An 18,122-nucleotide genomic window follows, 5' to 3' on the forward strand; every position below is an offset into this window, starting at 1 on the left:
TGCCCATGCCCGCAGCATATACTACCCTCTCGCCACACCACGAAGGGTGTCTCAATCTGAGACAGTGCACTCTTGCACTTTCGACTGTGCTACCTGCAGAGATTTGCTCCCAAACTCGAAAAGGAAAGCAACATTGGTCCTCTTACCAGGACACCGCGAACTTGGTTTGCTTTCTTGAGCTCCTTACCACGAACCAGGCTCTGATACCATGTAAAGATAGTGGGAGAGAGGGAAGGAGTCTCACTTGCAGCTTTCTCACATACACAATGGGGGAATACGCACAAAGGTGGAGGCTGAAAACAGTTTTCCTCTTCTTAGTTGTGAAAGCCAAAAAGAACTCTAGTATAAAGAAATAGAAGAACCCTATATGTGGGTCTCAAACCAAACTCAACTAACTAAGGTGGCATACTAACTAAGCCACAAACTAGAGTAGATAAGGATAGCTGTCATCCAGCTATTATTCATGGGCGGTGTACTGACCGCATCTGCAGCTAACAAGTCGGTGACATAAATGCACAATGGGCACCCTAGCATATCACGAGTAGAGCTCGATATCTCAACAACCAGGTTATGTGCATGCTATTCATCATCTTGAGTTTGTTTGCAGGTTGAAGAAAGCCTTGTATGGCTTGAAGCAAGCACCCAAAGCATGGTCTAACAAGATAGGATAGTATCTTGTCAATATTGGCTTTCAGATTTCCACGAAAGATTTCTCACTGTATGTGAGAAAAACAGAGAAAGGTATTATGTTGCTTGTCATTTATGTTGATGATTTAATCATCACAAGTGATAGTGATGAAGATATCCTTCATGTGAAAATATTATTGAAGCAGAAGTTTGAGATGAAGGATTTGGGAGAGCTGCGTTACTTCTTGGGCATTGAGGTGATTAGATCCACAAGTGGGATATGGCTTTTGCAGAGGCAGTATGGATTGGACATGCTGTTCAAATATGGAATGACAGGCTGTAAGCCTATTTCAGTTCCTTTGGAGCAGAATGTGAAGCTGTGCACATGCAGGTGAGCTACATATGCATAGTAGGAAGTTTGATTTCTATGACTGTTACCAGGCTAGATTTGAGCTATGCTGTTGGGTTGGTAAGTCAATTTATGCAGGCTCCAAGGAAACTACATTTGGATGCAGCTAGATGCATACTGAGGTATGTGAAGTCCACATTGCAGTATGTTTATGAGACTAGGGTTCAGATACAGTTGCATGGATACACTGATGCTGATTGGGTTGGTAGTATTTCTGATAGATGATCTACCAGTGGATATGTGTTTTCTTTTGGGAGTGCTGCAGTCACTTGGAGTAGCAAGAAATGGCCTACAGTTGCCTTGTTGTGAGCACAGAGGCTGAATACAGGGGTGCAGCAATGGCTGCATGTGAGGCAGCTTGGTTGCATAAGCTGCTTTATGATATGCATCAGTCTATAGATGGGCCAGTTGTCATTTATTGTGATAACATGAGTAGTATACATTTGGCAAATAACCCAGTCTATCATGCTAGAACAAGGCACATTGAGGTGCATTACCACTATGTGCGGGAGAAGGTTCTAGTAGGTTTTATTGATCTACTTTATGTCAGCACAGAGGATCAGGTAGCTAACATATTCACGAAGGCATTGGGTGCAGAGAAGCTCCACAAGTTCAGAGACCTACTTGGTGTGTAGGAATTGGGATTGAGCTCAAGGGGAATTGTTGAGATATCGAGCTCCACTCGTGATATGCAAGGGTGACCGTTGTGCATTTATGTTATGTTGTTAGCTGCAGATGCGGTTGGTACACCGCCCATGAATAATAGCTGGATGATAGGTAAGGGCCCAATATTGAAGCCCCCTGATTGGTCTCAAGACTTTTATGTAAATCCAAGTGTATCTTTGCATTCAGTTGGTGTTGTATTGCTACAAAAAGAAGAGGCAGGTAGAATGCAACCCATCTATTATGCCAGCCGATAGCTTACAGAGGTGGAAACAAGGTATGAAGAAATGGAGCAGCAAGCCCTCTCTTTGGTGTTTTTAGTCACAAAGTTTCGCTCCTATTTATTACCTCTGCCATTTTTCTTCCTTACCTCTCAGTCTGTTTTAGCATATCTAGTTCGCAAGCCTAATCCTAGGGGAGATTTGCAAAATGGTTGTCAGAGCTTTAAGAATTCTCTTGCTCTTTTGTCACTGAAAATACCACTAGGTCCACTATGGCAGATTTGCTCATCACTGGACGGCACGATCTAGGAGAAGAAAAGAAATTTAAGGAGGACATTAATGATGAAAGGGAGACACCACCAATAGCTTTTGTCTTGTATTTTGATGGGGCTTTTAGTCCTTCATGCCAACAAGGATCCGATGGAATAGTCTTGATGAATTCTGAAGGGCAAGAGGTGTGGGCAAGGGGACAAGAGCTTCTAGCAGGTATCACAACTAACAATGCAGCTGAGTATAATGCTTTGATTCTTGGCTCACAGGGTTGTCTTCAAAGTCAAGTTAAAGAATTGGAAGTAAGAGGAGATTCTCAGCTTATTATAAGGCAAACGCAAGGGCATTACAAGACAAGAAGTCCTCATTTGAAGGAGCTTAATCAAAAGGTTACGACACTATGTAATCAATTTGATTTTTGCAAGTTTGTTCATATAAACAGAAAAGAAAATCAAAGGGTAGATGAGTTGGCTACTCAAGCCATTGTAGTACAAGACAGGGGGGTGGTTTCTTTGGTGGACATTGGATGGCCAAAACTGCAAGATGTTAAGCAATATGTGGAAGAAGGCATGTTTCCTCGAGGGTTAACTCCACAACAGAAGCAGAGATTGGTTACTTTTGGCCACGCCTCCATAAGGATGTATATGAATGTCACCAATGGAACCTATCAGCTTGAGGATGTTGACGACATGGTGATACCCAGATGCAGCAATGAGTATCGCCTTAAATTCTTCTATGCTCGACCACCTTGAGGGCCAAACCCTGTCTATCATTAGAGAGGATCTACTGGGGGGGGAAAGATGTGATGCCAAAAATTGATATTTTTTATTTGGCATTTGTATTGTTTTCTTCTATGTTTGATAAGAGTTTGAGTATCAAGTGATAGCCTAGCGGCTCTCACTTATTTCTATTTTCTAAGATATTGTATGGGATTGAGAGGATGAGTGGAATGGATCATTGTAAATACCATAGGTATGAATTATAAATACCTTGGTATGGGGTGAGAGTTATTTGTGTATGGGATATTATGGGGTTTTTAGAAAATCGAAAGAGAGTCATATAAAGAGGTTGGCTCATGTCCATGTGTTCCAATAATATAAGAGAGGCCACATGCCAAGCATGTGGAAGGCATGTGGAGGAGTGTGAGGCGGAAGAGGGGAGCACTCGGGAAGGGATAAGGGACACTATATATGGTGGAGCAAAAGCTACTCCAGCTTATTCCTCTATCATATATATATAAGTATACATGGGCACTGTAAAAGTGGGTGGTGTGCCTTTATGGGAGTATAGTACACATAATACAATCAGCCATAGGCTGAAAAACAAGATGACCAGACCGTCATCCTATGCCCATTGGCACTTTACAATGTGCAAAGTGCATAGAGGATAAGCTACTAGTAGACATCAGGTTTGCAAGATAGAAAATGACAAGCTGTAGATGCCTGTCAACCAAGATCTCATGCCAGATCTCACTGGGAGAGTGAACTCTCACCACCACGTGCTCCTGTGCTAAGTCCATAGCACCCGAACTATCACTGTGCAAAGAAAATGTCTCTGTACCACCTGTGACCATAAGCACATGACCTACAATAGACCTCTGCTAGTCTACCCAACCTGCATCACCTGCATGCTGCTCCTGGAAGCATAAGGACCTGATGTCCACAACCGCTTCCCTACTACCAAAATTTGCCATAATCATGCTACCAAATCCCACTACAATGGAAGCAAGAACCGAAAGTGTAGCCCCAATGGCAAACATGTGAGGACCAAGTCTCAACACAATCATGGACACATGAAGTACTATGGTTGCCATATCAACCATAACTTGGTGCTCAACTGATCTGTGATCATCAAACCTACTATGTTTCAAGTATGGAGCCAATACAGGCAATGGAGTACTTAGTAACTTTCCCCTCTCCATACTGAAACGACCAAGTATCTGACAAACATCATCAAGACCATGCAGTTCCCACTGCAAAGCATCCTTGTCCATAAGGAACCATATGGCAAGTAACCTCAGAAGGATAGCAACCTCCTGAATACTGAGACCATAACCTGTCTCACTGCGCATCACATCTTGAGCTCTCATAACAGTATCAAACCTATGAAGCCAAGCTCGAGGGGATTGCTTCTGCCCATGGAGGCACTTATGAAGCAAACATATCAATGATTCCTGCCCATGCGCAATATGACCCGAGTCAATAACTGCAGAAAGAACATCTGTCCTGGCATAACCAGCCAATGGATCATACCGAGCATCATTAGCCAAGGTATCCTCCTCACCATGCATAGCCTCATCCTCATCTGCAAGAGGCAGTACGCATCCTGGGACTACTAAACTATAACTGTCTATAGAAGATGCATCAACAATCTCCATAGGAGTATAAACCTGTGGAATACTCGAGACATATAACCGCCATCTCTGACCAAAATCAGGAAGTAATCGTGGCTGTCCCAACTTTATAACCTGCTCACCATGGGAAAAACCTCCCACTCCAAGGGATATGGGCTGCCCCTGCAAAGAATTCGGAGGAATTAGTGCACTTACACCCTCCTGGAACACCACTCTCCTGCTATCCGTAGTCCTGGGCTGTCTAAACATAGCATCCTCTCTGAAATAGACATTATGGCTGTGTATCAACTCTCTAGTTGAAGAATCCCATATCCTATAGTCCCTACTAGACTCACTGTATCCAAGGAGGATACATCTCCTCGATCGGGAACCATGAGCATAAGCCTCACAACCAAACACAAGTAAATGCTCATAACATGGTGCCCTACCTGTCAAGAAGTCAAATGGCACTCTACCATTCAAAGATCTCCTGGGTGAGCTGTTAAGCAAGTATGCAGTTGTCTTACATGCCTCAGCCCAATAGCATTCTTACAGCCCTTCTCAGCTGCTCTCAATACATAATAGCAATTGGACCCTCTCTAGGTACCATTCGTGCTATGGCTTTCTCATCAAATCTTGGATATTGTATATCAAAAAATATTTTTTTGTTGTTGCTGGATGACCAATCTCCCAAAGCATGTCTACCTTAACATCTTTATCATAAGCTATTTCCTCTTGAATCAATGGTGCCCGAAACACATGAGATATAATTCCTGGGTTTGCCACCATACCTGAGCTATGAGTCCTCCCGTCTTTTAAAATTCCTCAGACTGAATTATTGCCTCACGTTGTGCCTTCCAGATATTCCATGGTAGACTGGCGTACTCTATCAAGCCGACCTCCTCCAACCAATTCGAATCGTACTTTCGAATCGTACTTTAGGTCTAGCGAAAGTCAAAAAAATTTTAATGCACTTTGTCTGAAAGGTTTCTTCATCAGCAAAGAAAGAGTTTCTTTGACATAATTATCTTCTTCTTCTTCAGCAGTCATCTCCACCTCTAGCTCCGGTTTAGACATCTCCTTGACTCGTGGACTATAAGCATTGGTTGCAATGCATGCTTCCTTCCCATGTTCTCTTCTACCTCAGTGACCTCACTTAGCAAGTGTAGATCAACGTATTCCACTCTAGTGAGTTCTGACAACAGTTGAAGATCCACGTGAGGAATATATCCTTGTGAAAATAGAGCCAAGCTACCTGTGTAGTCTCAACGGTAACTCACTTGTCGTGGGGATCTTGAAGGAATGCCAATGGAGCCTCCACTCCAAGCTACTCCTTGTGAGAGAAATCAAGGCACGAGCCATTTGCTTGTGTCACTCAAGCGACTCCTGGATTGTTGTTGCAATGTGTTTCCATAAGAGAAAGAGGGAAGGGGGAGAAGGGAAAGAGAGGGAGAAGGGAAGAAGAGAGGGGAGAAGGGATGGAGGAGGAGGGAAGGAGAGAGTGAAGGGGGATGGAGTGGCAAACACAAAGGCACTACAAGGGAAACAAGAGAACACCCAAACACACTCTTGGAAGAGAAGAGGGAGCTTGTATTCCAAACTTGTGCATAGGGTGCCAAGGCATCTCTACTATCCTTTCCATCTCTCCACTATTGTTCCACTCTTGTGTGTCGAAAATAGCACTTGTGTTAACCATATAAGAGTGCCAAATAGCACTTGTGTTAGCCTCGCACCTCTAAGTCCTAAGCCATTTGAGGCTCAAAACCTATATACGAGGCTCAAAACCTAGAGTGGCGAGGCAGATCTTAAGCTATTTGTAGCTCAAACCCCGTGAGGCTTGTAAACCCCCTTGGTTATTTGTGGCTCAAACCCCATGAAGCCTACACTGTACTCCCTCCATGGCTGCAACTGTTGAAGTAAATCATGAATCCTAATCAGCTCTAATCACTCATTACCCTGCATTATGCGACTGTACTCTGTGCATGTTAACATGCCCCCTTCCTATTGCTGAGCCACCCTCCAATCAGCCGCGCTAGAGGAGGTGGGTGGAGAGGACCGTTTGGAGGCTTGCGTAGTGGTGTCAGCGTTGAAGACAATCTAATTGTGGAGCTTGTCATCAATCAATTGACTGTGGGTGGGGAGATCATGGAGGAGTAAGAGGAGAAGGCGATTGAAGTGGATTGTTGCAATAATGGTGGGATTAAGGACAGAGTCATGTCATTGAAGGACTGGAGGCAGAAGCAAAATCCCTCTTACGTCATCTCTTTCAGAAAATTATACTTTGGAAAATTATACAAAATGTTGGGGTCCTTTTGCTGGAACTCATAGAACTCCACCGATTTCATAGTCGTCTATAGAAATGGTTGATTTGCTGAAAACACCCCAAGCAAAGCCACAACAGCTCAGACGGTCTACTAGGGAAAGCAAACCACCAGCCAGATTGACACATGCTCAAAAAGGCAAAGCAATTTAGATTGAAACCACCAACTTTGATTTATGACTACCATCATGGCTACAAAAGAGCCAGAGTACTTCGAAGATGTAGTAGACAAGCCAGAATGGCAGACTGCTATGAATGAAGAAATGGATGCTTTGTATAAGAATAATACTTGGGAATTATGTGACCTTCCACCAGGAAAGAAGGCCATAACAAACAAATGGGTATACAAAGTGAAGTATAATCTAGATGGCAGTATTCAAAGATATAAAGCCAGAATAGTTGCAAAAGGATTTGCATAGCAATATGGTCAAGATTATGATGAGACTTATGCTCCAATAGCAAAGATGGATTCCATATGGTTCTTGATATCACTAGCGACACTTAGCAGATGGAATGTGTACCAGCTCGATGTCAAGAATGCATTTCTCAATGGTTACTTAGACAAGGAAGTCTACACGCAACAACCAACAAGTTATGTTGAACCAGGAAAGGAAATAAGGTTTGCCATCTCAAGAAAAGTGCCTACGGCTTAAACAACAAGCACCTACAAGTTGGTACATTAGAATCGATAAGTATTTTGCTGATCTGGGATACATGAAGTCCAGTGCAGATCATACTCTCTACTACAAAGTTCAAGCGGAAGACATTACTATTGCATTTTGTACGTAGATGATCTGATTGTGACCGAAAGCAAGGATAGCTTCATCAGAAAGCTAAAACAAGACTTATCTGAAGAGTTCGACATGAAATATCTTGGACTTATGCACTATTGTCCTGGTATTGAGTTCTGGAGAGATTCAAAGAGCACCTTCATGAGTCATCTCAAGCATGTTGACAGTCTCTTGAAGAAGTTTCATATGGCAGATTGCAAGACCATAACTGTATTTAATTCTTCTACCCCACCCACTGAATTTCCACAACCGCCTCCCATTATCCTGCCCAAGCCACCCAACCCATCCCACCCCCCCTTCCTCACACAAATCTTCCTGAATACTCTTCTAATGCTTCTAACACTAGCACCGCACACCACGGGACCTCCCAGTCCATCTCATTTATCGCCTCAGTCGACCTCTCAGATGAGGCCCTTAATACGCTACTTAAGTCAGTCCATTTTGTACATATGTCCACTAGCACGGTGCCCACAGGGATAGCGGACATCAATACCAATGGAAAATGATGGTCCTCCAACTCCTCCTCGTTGGAAGATGTACAGTGGAGACCTGACCTGCAATCGTTCCAAAAATTGCCTGACAGTGCACTCATGCACCATTGGAAGAAGCTACTTGAAGGCTCCCAACTCCACCTCTACAAAATCCTAGAAGTGTGTCCCCTTACGCAGTTCATCACCCAATCCTTCAATGACTGGCAGCGAACACATCCAGAGCGCACATGAGGAGGTTACCACCTCTCCCCCGATGCTCCAATTCCCCTCACTGATGCGGACGCCAATCTCTACCCTCGTTGGCGCATTCCCTTCCTAAAAAAGGAGCAATTTTAGCACTACTACCACAATGCCCACGTCGACCATATTACATCTCTGGAGATAATGACCTTGCAGTTGATGGGATCATACAACTTGTATTCTTTGCTTTCTTCACTGTAGCCAACCATGATGCATTTGCATGACTTCGCATCCAATTTCCTATGATGATCATCATGTATGTGGGCATATTCTATGCAACCAAAAATGCGGAGATGCCCAATGTGTGGCTTGTGTCTAGTGAATGCTTCATAAGGTGTCATACCCTGAATCGGTTCAGTAGGAAGCCAATTCAGCAAATAGTTGGCAGTGGCTATTGCTTCTACCTAATACTGATTTGAAAGATGCTTCTCACTAAGCATTGCTCTAGCACTGTCTCCTAAAGTACCATTCTTCCTTCTAGCTCTTGCATTCTATTGAGGAGTATTTGCACATGTGAATTGTCTTCAAATGCCATGACTTCTGCAAAAGTTCATGAATGCTAAAGACATGTATTCACCTCCTCTATCTAATCTCATGACTTTGATATTTTTGCCTATCTGGTTTTCTACCATGGCTTTGAATTCTTGAAATCTGAAAAAGACTTCAGATTTCTCTTTCAGAAAGTAGACCCAACAATATATGCTGTAGTCGTCGATGAAAGTCAATCAATAAAGTGAACCATTGATGCTATGGGTCTAGGCACAACCCCATACATCTGTATGTATCAAATCAAGAACACCTCATGCTCAAGTGGTGCTTTTGCCAAAATTGGTCCACTTTTGTTTGCCGAAGCAACATGCTTCACAAACTTTTCCAAGAAACTGTAGCTTAGGAATCCCGATTGCCATATTCTGATTCCTGAGATCTAGCAAGCTCTTGAAATTGACATGACCATATCTCTCGTGCCATTTTGCATATATTGGCATCTGTTGTGATTGAGCTGACATGGCATGCAAATATGGTACTATAGCTAGCATTCTGTACAAGCGTCCTTCCTTGACACCTTTTCCTACTATAGCTAAAATCTTCTAGATTTTTCTCTGATGGTGCATTCATCTCCGTCGAAGATGACTCGGTAGTTGTGTTCCGTTATTTGACCTACTGACAAGCGGTTCTTGCTGAGCTTAAGAACGTAGAGTACATCTTTCACCAATCCTTTCGTACTAGTGAAATTGTTCATAGGGATAATGCATGTCCCTTGAACTAGATTTGGTGTATTATCTGCTGCGTAGATGACATTTTTTAGACCTTCTAATGGCTTCAACTCTGTGAACCATTCCTTATGATTTGTCATATGAGATGATGCACTACTGTCGATGTACCAAGGATCTTGATCTGCTTAGGCGACGATAGCTAAAATCGTCTTTTGTATTGAAATCAATGTCTAGGTACACTGATCAATCTTCTGCATTTCCTCGTTTGCAAGAAACATATTCCCATGTTCATTTACAAAATAATTGTGACTAGAATGTCCACCACGATGATCTTCTCTTCTGCAAAAATTCCCTCGATTATAGTTGGATTGACTACCTTAGTCGTACTACTTCTTGTGGCAATCTCTTTCATAGTGTCCAAACTTATGATAGTAGTTGCACTGAATGTTTGACATGTTGATGGATGCATTTCCTCGTCCTTGGAATCTTCCTCAATTGGAATGATTTCCTCTTTGATGATTCTGATGTTGCTGCTAATTCTGACTTTGTTTATAAATCTATTGTTGATGATGACCACTTCGCTAGAATGATCTACCTCTGCCTCTGCTTCTATCTGAAGCTGTGAATGCCTAATCGTTAGAATGACCTTTGCGTGCATGAATGGCCTGAGTCCTGAGTTCTTCACTAAGACTGACTAAAGTTCTTCCAATGTCAAAATTTGTCGTTGGATGGCAATACTCTAGACTAGATTATCGTATCCCTCTCCTAGTCCATTTAGGATGACTTGAACCATTTCTGCTAGATTCATAGTCTCTCATGCTGTTGCGAGTTGATTGTTGTAGTCTTTGATTCTGAGTACGTAAGCATGATTGGTTTTGCTATTGTTTGTGGAAACTTTGGTTGATTTGGTTTCTGAGTGTGAGAATCTTGCAAACATATCCCATGCTTCTTTTGATATCTTGACGGTGTTGAGCTATCCTAGCATGACATCTTGCACATACGGCTTGATCAGATGATATGCATACTTGTCTTTCTTATCCCATTCTACCTGTGCTCAGGCAATGGTAGGATCTGCTACAGGTGCAGAAACTATTTATGTAGCTAGAGATCCCATTGTAGATCCCATTGATGGTGCTGTGACAACAGGTGGAGTAGAGCTATTACTGGCTGGATTGTCCAATGGTCTAGGGTAGATCCATCGACATACTCCCATTTATCCTGAAGTACAAGAATGGTCTCCATTCAGTATTTCCATGTGCCGTAATTGGAGTTGTCTAGCTTAGCAGATGCCTCTAGATTGAGGTTGCTAGTCGTAGACATGGTGCAAGAAATGTACTCAAAGTGTCATGAAAATCGTTGTCCGAATCAACTACAAAACACTAACTGTGGCAAGTGAAATCTGAACTGTCAGTGAAGGTAGAACTATAAAGTATAATCTGATTTGAATTACAAGGCTTGTGGTAAATGATGCTGGGAATAACCAAGAGGCTTTACAAGGCTGAAATAAAGTGCACAATGCCGTGAAATATCCAAATAGGCTTTACAATGATGGCATGTGTGTGTGAAATCAAATCATGTACTATTTTCCCACTAATCAATTGACAATGCCTCTAAACACTCTGAAGTCTGCTCACTGAACTAATGAACATCAGGTTTCAGGTAATGTGATGATGTGAAACCGTATGTGAGCATAGGGAGTGACTTTAAGTAGGAACTAGTCGAGAATTTTGAGCATGGCTTAGATTAACAACTTGGAGAAATTCAAAGCGTCTCCTCTATGGCGATCTAGTCTACTCTTATCTAGATCTATACCAACCTTCGATCGATGAAAGAACAGCAAATAATTTCTTTTCTTTGGTTCTTTTTATGTGCTGGGTCAGATGTGTCGATGTAGAGACTGATGTGCGTGTAGGAAGTGGATTTGCCAGTGAGGCTCAAAAGTGAGTGATACTTGTGCCAAAATGTGCACATGATGTGACGAGCACGTAGAGCATGAAAAATTGATCGTTTCACCTTTTTGTAGCACCCTCGAATTCCTCCTGGATCAAGAGATACGGCTAGATCTAGGTGGAGGGGCAAAAAAGAGTGAAATGTGCAGTGTTGATGTGGCACTCTGAGTCACATGCATTAATGAAGAACTGTGCCTGTGAAGGGATAGTGCCGGTGGAGCACTATGTGAGGTGGCACATGTGTGCACATCCAAGGTGCTGTGTGTGTCTGGCAGGAGGTCACTATGCATGATAGGGGGCAGTGCTGACTAGACAGCTGAGGTGGATAGTCCACATGGCAATGTGTGTGCTGAGGTGGCACTGCCTTGACCTAACCTCACCTTGGTAGGTTACTTTGACTAGACCTTGGTCACCTTTACCTAACCAAGGTCTAGTAGACTATGGAGAGATGACATGGTGGCAGCTGACCCGGGGTGTTGATGTGGCATGTTTGAGGTGGGAGATAGGGTGTTGACGTGGCAGATAAGCTGCCCAATGTCAACTTGCAGACCATTCTTGGGGTGAGTGGTGACCCTGGGATAGGGTATTGGTGTGATGTGGCACACGTGCCGCATGTCTTTTCCAAGGTTAGAGAACCTTGGATTGCAGAGGAGACCTGAAAGGCATCGATGGAGCTCGTTGGAGGCGATTCAAGAGGTCGTTGGAGGCATTTTTCGTGTCGCTAGAGCTATGGTTACTGGAGCAGGAGGTCGCGGGCGACACAATGGCTATAGTCTGGTTGTTGGAGACTGTGGGCTTGCTACTATTCATTCTGGTTGCATAGTAGAAGCACCCAAGGTCGAGGCTGGCTTATTGTATGTGTTGCATGCGCTAGCCGCTTGATGTTGTGTGCACTGGCCGCTTGATGTTGTGTGCGATGGCTGCTTGATGCTGTGTGCACTGTTGTTGCTGGGTCTTGTCTGCTAGGTAGGTCGACTATTTGCAAGTTGTCGTAGTTTTAGCTTGGAGTCGTTGAAGAGCTTGACCGAGTATTTTAAGCTTGTAGTGGTCATAAGTAGCAGAGAACCACATCAGAAAATAATCTCCAAGAAATGAAATCTCAATCTCTCAACGAAAGAGATGTATCTCAGATCTCTATCAATTCTCAGAATGGATTTCTTTCTCAAGGCAATGATATTCTCTCATGAATTAAGAAATCCCTTAGAAATCTCTCAACTATAGCCTGAATTTCTCTCTCACACTCACAATGAAGGATATCTCATAGTGGACGGAAAACTTTCTCTCAATGAATGGAATTTTTCTCTCACGGAAGAGGAAACTTGATCTCTTAATCTCTCAAGCTATCACACTCTCTTATACTCTCGCATACAGATCGCAGTGCCTCCGCGGAAGGCAAGGGAGCTCTGATACCATGACAAAATATGAAGAGGGGAGAGGAAAAGAGTGGAGATGAGGAGAGAGGGCACATCTAGAGAGCACACCACAAATGACTAACTGTACACTAGATTTAGTTGAAAACGTAGAACATAAACAAACCATTTAGGGTTAGGGTTAGGGCATCTAACCCTTTCCTTTATAGCACTCTATAAGTGATAGTTCTATGCACATATAATCAATGATGTTGAGTGTAATGATCTCTCAACATCTTCCAAGGTGGTGAGTGATGTCTAATAGATGTGATCATATCAATAGATCCTCCCACACTAGTAAGTTGACCATTTATTGTCAACATCATAGAAGGGGTTGGAGTTAGAGGCACTTGATGGAAACTCTTAACAAGTGTCTCAAAGGAGAGAGGCATTATTTATTGTCAAAACTTTATAAAGGGCTGGGGTTAGAAGCACTAGGTGGAAAATCTTAACTTTTGCACAATTGATATAATGCTAGGGCCATCATTGCAATTGCTTTAGATATATCTACCTTTTCTTCTTTAATAGATCTATTCTTTCATTTTTCCTATAAGAGTCTTGCAAGCTAGTGAGTGATTTCCAATAGAAATAATTATATTGTAGCTTGATAGTTATTATGAACATCTTAGAAGGGGTTAGAGGCACCCAGTGGAAACTCAAAGGAGCTGGGATTAGAGGCTTCTGGTGGAAATTAGAAGGGCTTGGCTTTAGAGGCACTTGGTGGAAACACTTAAAATATGTCTCAATGGGGTGAGGTTGTAGCTTACTCCTCTATCAAATTAATGCTTGTTCCTATGATTTACTAATCCATTGCCCGTGAGATTGTTTGTTATGTCATCATCTTGAAGTTCTATAGAGCTGGCCATGTTTGTTATGATATGGGAATTTCCTTGAAGTTTTGTGTTCCTTGCATCCACCTCATCCTTAACCTAGCTTTTCAAGAGCTTAACATCTTTCTATTTTTCATGGGTCTAGTGTAATTGATCTAGCATTTGTTGCATTAGTGGTCCATATTACTTCTTGAGTTTGCCTCCACTGAGGTGTCTTGCCATCTCCACTTGATCTAGAGTTTCAATCTAGACCATGCTTGCGGCATGATTTTTGTAGCTCTACAAGGTAAAGAACCCTAAAATTAATATTTTTCTTTATATTGTGTACATAAACGTGTACAAGAGATAGAAAGGCCAAGTCACCTTTGGTTAGGTATGTAGATTCCATATTGTTGTCAAACCACTCATTATGCCGTATATTTTGAACCATCATGTCATGAAATTACCACAATTAAGATCTATCTACCAGCCTTTTAGTGATAGCATTTCATGGAAGTCTCTTCCTTACTAGAACTCAAGTTTGCTAGTAGAATTCTATGGTCATTACTACCTCTAGTATGTATACAATACCAAAGAGAGTACTATTGGTTTCAACCTTGTAGGTGGTTCTATATGCCCACAACATGGTCATAACTTTGTGTTCCTAGTCAAAGCAGCTTGCCTCCACTATCCATGTTAATATGTTGCACAAGATCTTGCTGGTGCTCTCAACTGGACTGTTGGCCTAAGAATAATATGGTGTAAGCTTGCAATGACTTTACGGGCACTTCATTAAGAATGTGAGAGCTATAGACGCTAACAATTTCCAATGGGAATACAAATCTAGATAATACATACTTATTTAAAAATTTAGCTATGGTAAAGTAGCCCATTTTCACAATCATATATCTTGATTGTGTGTATTTGTAGTTGGACTAGTAGGTTTGACAAAATCATTCCCACTTCTTGATAGGGTTGATTAAACAAGACTAGGGTGATCATCATTAAGTCATTTGGTTGAGGTACCACAACTCAATTCCACATGGGAGTCCTCAATATAGGAGCCATTATCAAGGATTATTTCAATGATTCAAAAGAGTATTGCCACTCCTTGGTCCACTTGAAATCTATGAGTAATTGGTGTCATGGTCATGCCAATTTAGCATAATCCATAATAAATATCCTATCATATCCCGTTTATTCCATAAATATTTGGAGATCCTTGGTTCATTTATGGGCAGTAGTAGCTAAATAATAATCTTGATTGTTCTCATTCATTGAGTTCTCATTCTTAGACACGATATGCCCAAAAGTTCAATCCATTCTTCACCAAGAATTGTCATTTCAATGGATTGTGAGATACTTCTCAAATACCCTATTTAAGAACTTGATTTTGCCCATCCAATTGAAGTTTACACATAGATCATCCAAGACGACTTCCAAGAAGTCTCTTAGATATTCTTTAAAATCCATGCTCATTGGCCTTTGAAAGGTGGCTAGGGCATTTGCTAGTACAAAGGGCATGACCTTATAGTGATACATTCCCCATTTCACACCAAATTATGTCTTGTGCTAGTTAGGGGGGTCTTTGATAATTTAACTATATCTGAAAAAGCTATCAAGGAAGCTACAAGCTTCCTTGTCTACTACTCTCTTTTAATCATGTGTTCTATATATGGTAGGGGATAGTGTTTATTGTGCTTGCATTGACCTTTTTGAGGTTGACAAAGACCCTGATCTTCCACTTTTCTTTATGAAAATCACCATGGGTGATACCCAATCCATATGTTCAATCACATGGATGAATCCGATATTAATGAGATTTTGAAGCTCTTCTTTTACTATTAATGCATATTTTTAGATTTACTATCAATCCAACGTTAATGAGATTTTGAAGCTCTTCTTTTACTATCAATGCATATTTTCAACTAAATGGGGACACTAAGAAATATGTAAGATAGCATGTGCAAGCAATGGAAGGGGTTTATATTTTTATGGAGTTACAAAAAATAAACATACTTAAGGGGTTTTTAATTCAAAATGTGAAAATTTCCATATGTAAGGGATACTACAATCATCTAAAAGTTTACAAGAGGGATGCATATAGGTTGTAAACATCCATTAGGTAGGGGTTTTTTTTAATACCCCTTGATCACACATGTTATATGGGGTTTTTACATAGTGGCCCCCTAAGAATAAAAGTTTTTTGTAAAAAACTTTGCCTTAGAAAAGTTACAAAGGAAGATTGCAAGGCCCAACTTTGGGTGCATAAAGGCTAGCATTCATTTTCCTTTGGAAGGTCACACGGGAATGTCCCCCTTGGTAGATTTCCACATGCAAGAGCTTCTAGTTACCCGTGGAACGTGCCTCTTTTCCGCATGCAAGAGCTTCTAGTCATGTGCACGAGAATGTGTCTCTTGGCATATTTTCGCATTTAAGAGCTTCTAGTCACTCTTGTGCTCTTAGCATGGGGAGGCAGAGATCGACCATCTTTGTTCGTGCAAGAGCTTCTAGTCACTCGGGGAGTGTGCTCTTAGCATGGGAAGACAAGGACCAGCTATCAGCCTTGGGAAAGGATAATTGAGAGAGGACATCTTGCTTGCTTGCTTATGAAAGGCCTCTATAATAGATGAGGACATCTTGCTTACCCGCCTATGAAAGGGCTCTATAATAAAAGAGGCTCTTACCCGGAGGCAAAGTTTAGGCAAAAATTGCAATCGGATGCTTGACGGATGCAAACGGACTAGCAAAGGTTAGCAGGAGGGGGATAACCAGCAGGAATGAAGAACCGTGCTTCTCAGACGAGTCGGGTTTTGAATCGGAGCATGTGCCTGTAATTCGGAGAGGGAGGAGGAAACTTTGATGAGGGGGAGAGGGATCGGAACCAACCAGGGAGAGGTGCGAGACGAACGAGGGCATGTTGTCTTTATGTAGGAGGGCATAAATGCGTTCTAGGGAAGAAGGATCAAAAGTGGTAAGAGAGTGGAAGGTGATGTGTGCAAAGAGAGAGAGAGAGAGAGAGAGAGAGACTTGAAAAGGGTAAGGTGGAGAGCAGGAAGGCATTGGGGGTAAGCTATGGAGGGAAGAGCATTGGGTGTTGGGGAGAGTTCTTGTTGCAGAGGAAAAGCGTTTCTTCTTCTTCCCTTTGCTTTTTCCAAAGTTCCCTTTGCCCTTCGTCTCCCTTCAACCTCCACCTTCCATAGCTTTACCCTTCCTCGCTCCCTCCCTCTCCTCAGACTCCACCATTCCTCTCCCCCAGCCTCCCTCGACCTTGCCTCTCCCCCCATCGACTACGACTTGCACGTACGCTCGCTTCTCCTTTCTCCCTTTCTGAGAATTTTGCTCGCCTGCTTCGCCTCGCATAGCCGTGCATCCATTACCACTATGCATATTAATAACTTGCTATAGAACGCCTCCTCTCTAACGTTATGTATCGCAATTCTACTTTAGAATACTCATCCCACTCCCCTTCGCACCACAGTAAAACGAAACGGCTATTGAGGTGAATTATTGTTGCGCTTCAATCACCTCGTTTGCATCAGGCATTAGAGCAACGCTACACGTTGTCGCAGTTTTGATCGAAAATCCACGTTTATCAGTAAAATACCTTTTTAGTGTATCCTTTTATCAACTTGCCTTCTTTTGGCAGTCCTTTCACTTGGTCAGCTCGCATTACGTGTCAGCACTCTTATCTCCAATCTACGTCGCGGAACGTGACGAGCTATTGGAATGCATTTACCAGAGAAGATACGCGGATATATCCCTTGGTCGTATCTACTTGCATTGTGGAATGTGGCAATGTCTGCAAAAAACCAGCTGAGGAGCCTTGTTGACCACTTTTTTGTGCTAACATGACGTACTTCTCCAAGGACCTTCTCAATGGAAACTTTGCTTTGATCTTGTCATAAAGACATCCATATGTCTGCAGAGAAGAATGCATTTTTCTGAGTCTTTGTTGCTAGAACAAACATGGTTGGTGATAATCGACATGCCTCTAACCTTGTACCCTTCCGGACCCTGCCCTAAACTCTCTCATAGAGCGCCATGATTGCCCAAATGATCTCCTGATCATACCCCAGATTCTGCAAGCGTTGGATGAGGCGAGCTCTGGGCATTGGATCAAAAGCTTTGCGAAAACCCATAAAGCAGCAATAAACTCTCTATCTCCATGCCCTGGCCTCCACAATGGTCTTGTAGTTTTTCGTGCTGATGGGATCCCTGCCCTGTGAATAGTAGTGATGGTATTAAGGTCTAGGTTTGAGCGGAATCAGTCTATAGACCACTTTGTTATAAAGCTTTGCTGATATCAGGGCCATAGGAGCTTGCAAACTAGCTAACCTCTATGTCGAGCATTGATGCATAGGTTTTGGAATGTCC

At 42.4% G+C, this 18,122-nt stretch overlaps 1 protein-coding gene across 3 annotated transcripts in view; it reads left to right on the top strand.

Annotated features, from left to right (window-relative positions):
• Positions 1 to 16,774: 16,774 nt before the first annotated feature.
• The window catches only part of LOC147886581 (Glycine cleavage T-protein family), a 147,244-nt gene continuing 145,896 nt past the window's right edge, over positions 16,775 to 18,122 (top strand). For all 3 annotated transcript variants that reach the window (XM_087395456.1, XM_087395457.1, XM_087395458.1), the window contains exon 1: positions 16,775 to 17,048. In XM_087395456.1, coding sequence (XP_087251582.1) covers positions 16,821 to 17,048 — 228 coding nt within the window. In that variant the 5' untranslated portion in view covers positions 16,775 to 16,820. The remainder of the gene's footprint in view (positions 17,049 to 18,122) is intronic.

Source organism: Dipteris shenzhenensis, chromosome 24 (assembly GCF_047967505.1).
Source record: "Dipteris shenzhenensis isolate YYH24624 ecotype China chromosome 24, Dip_SZ_1.0, whole genome shotgun sequence".
Taxonomy (NCBI): Eukaryota; Viridiplantae; Streptophyta; class Polypodiopsida; order Gleicheniales; family Dipteridaceae; genus Dipteris; species Dipteris shenzhenensis.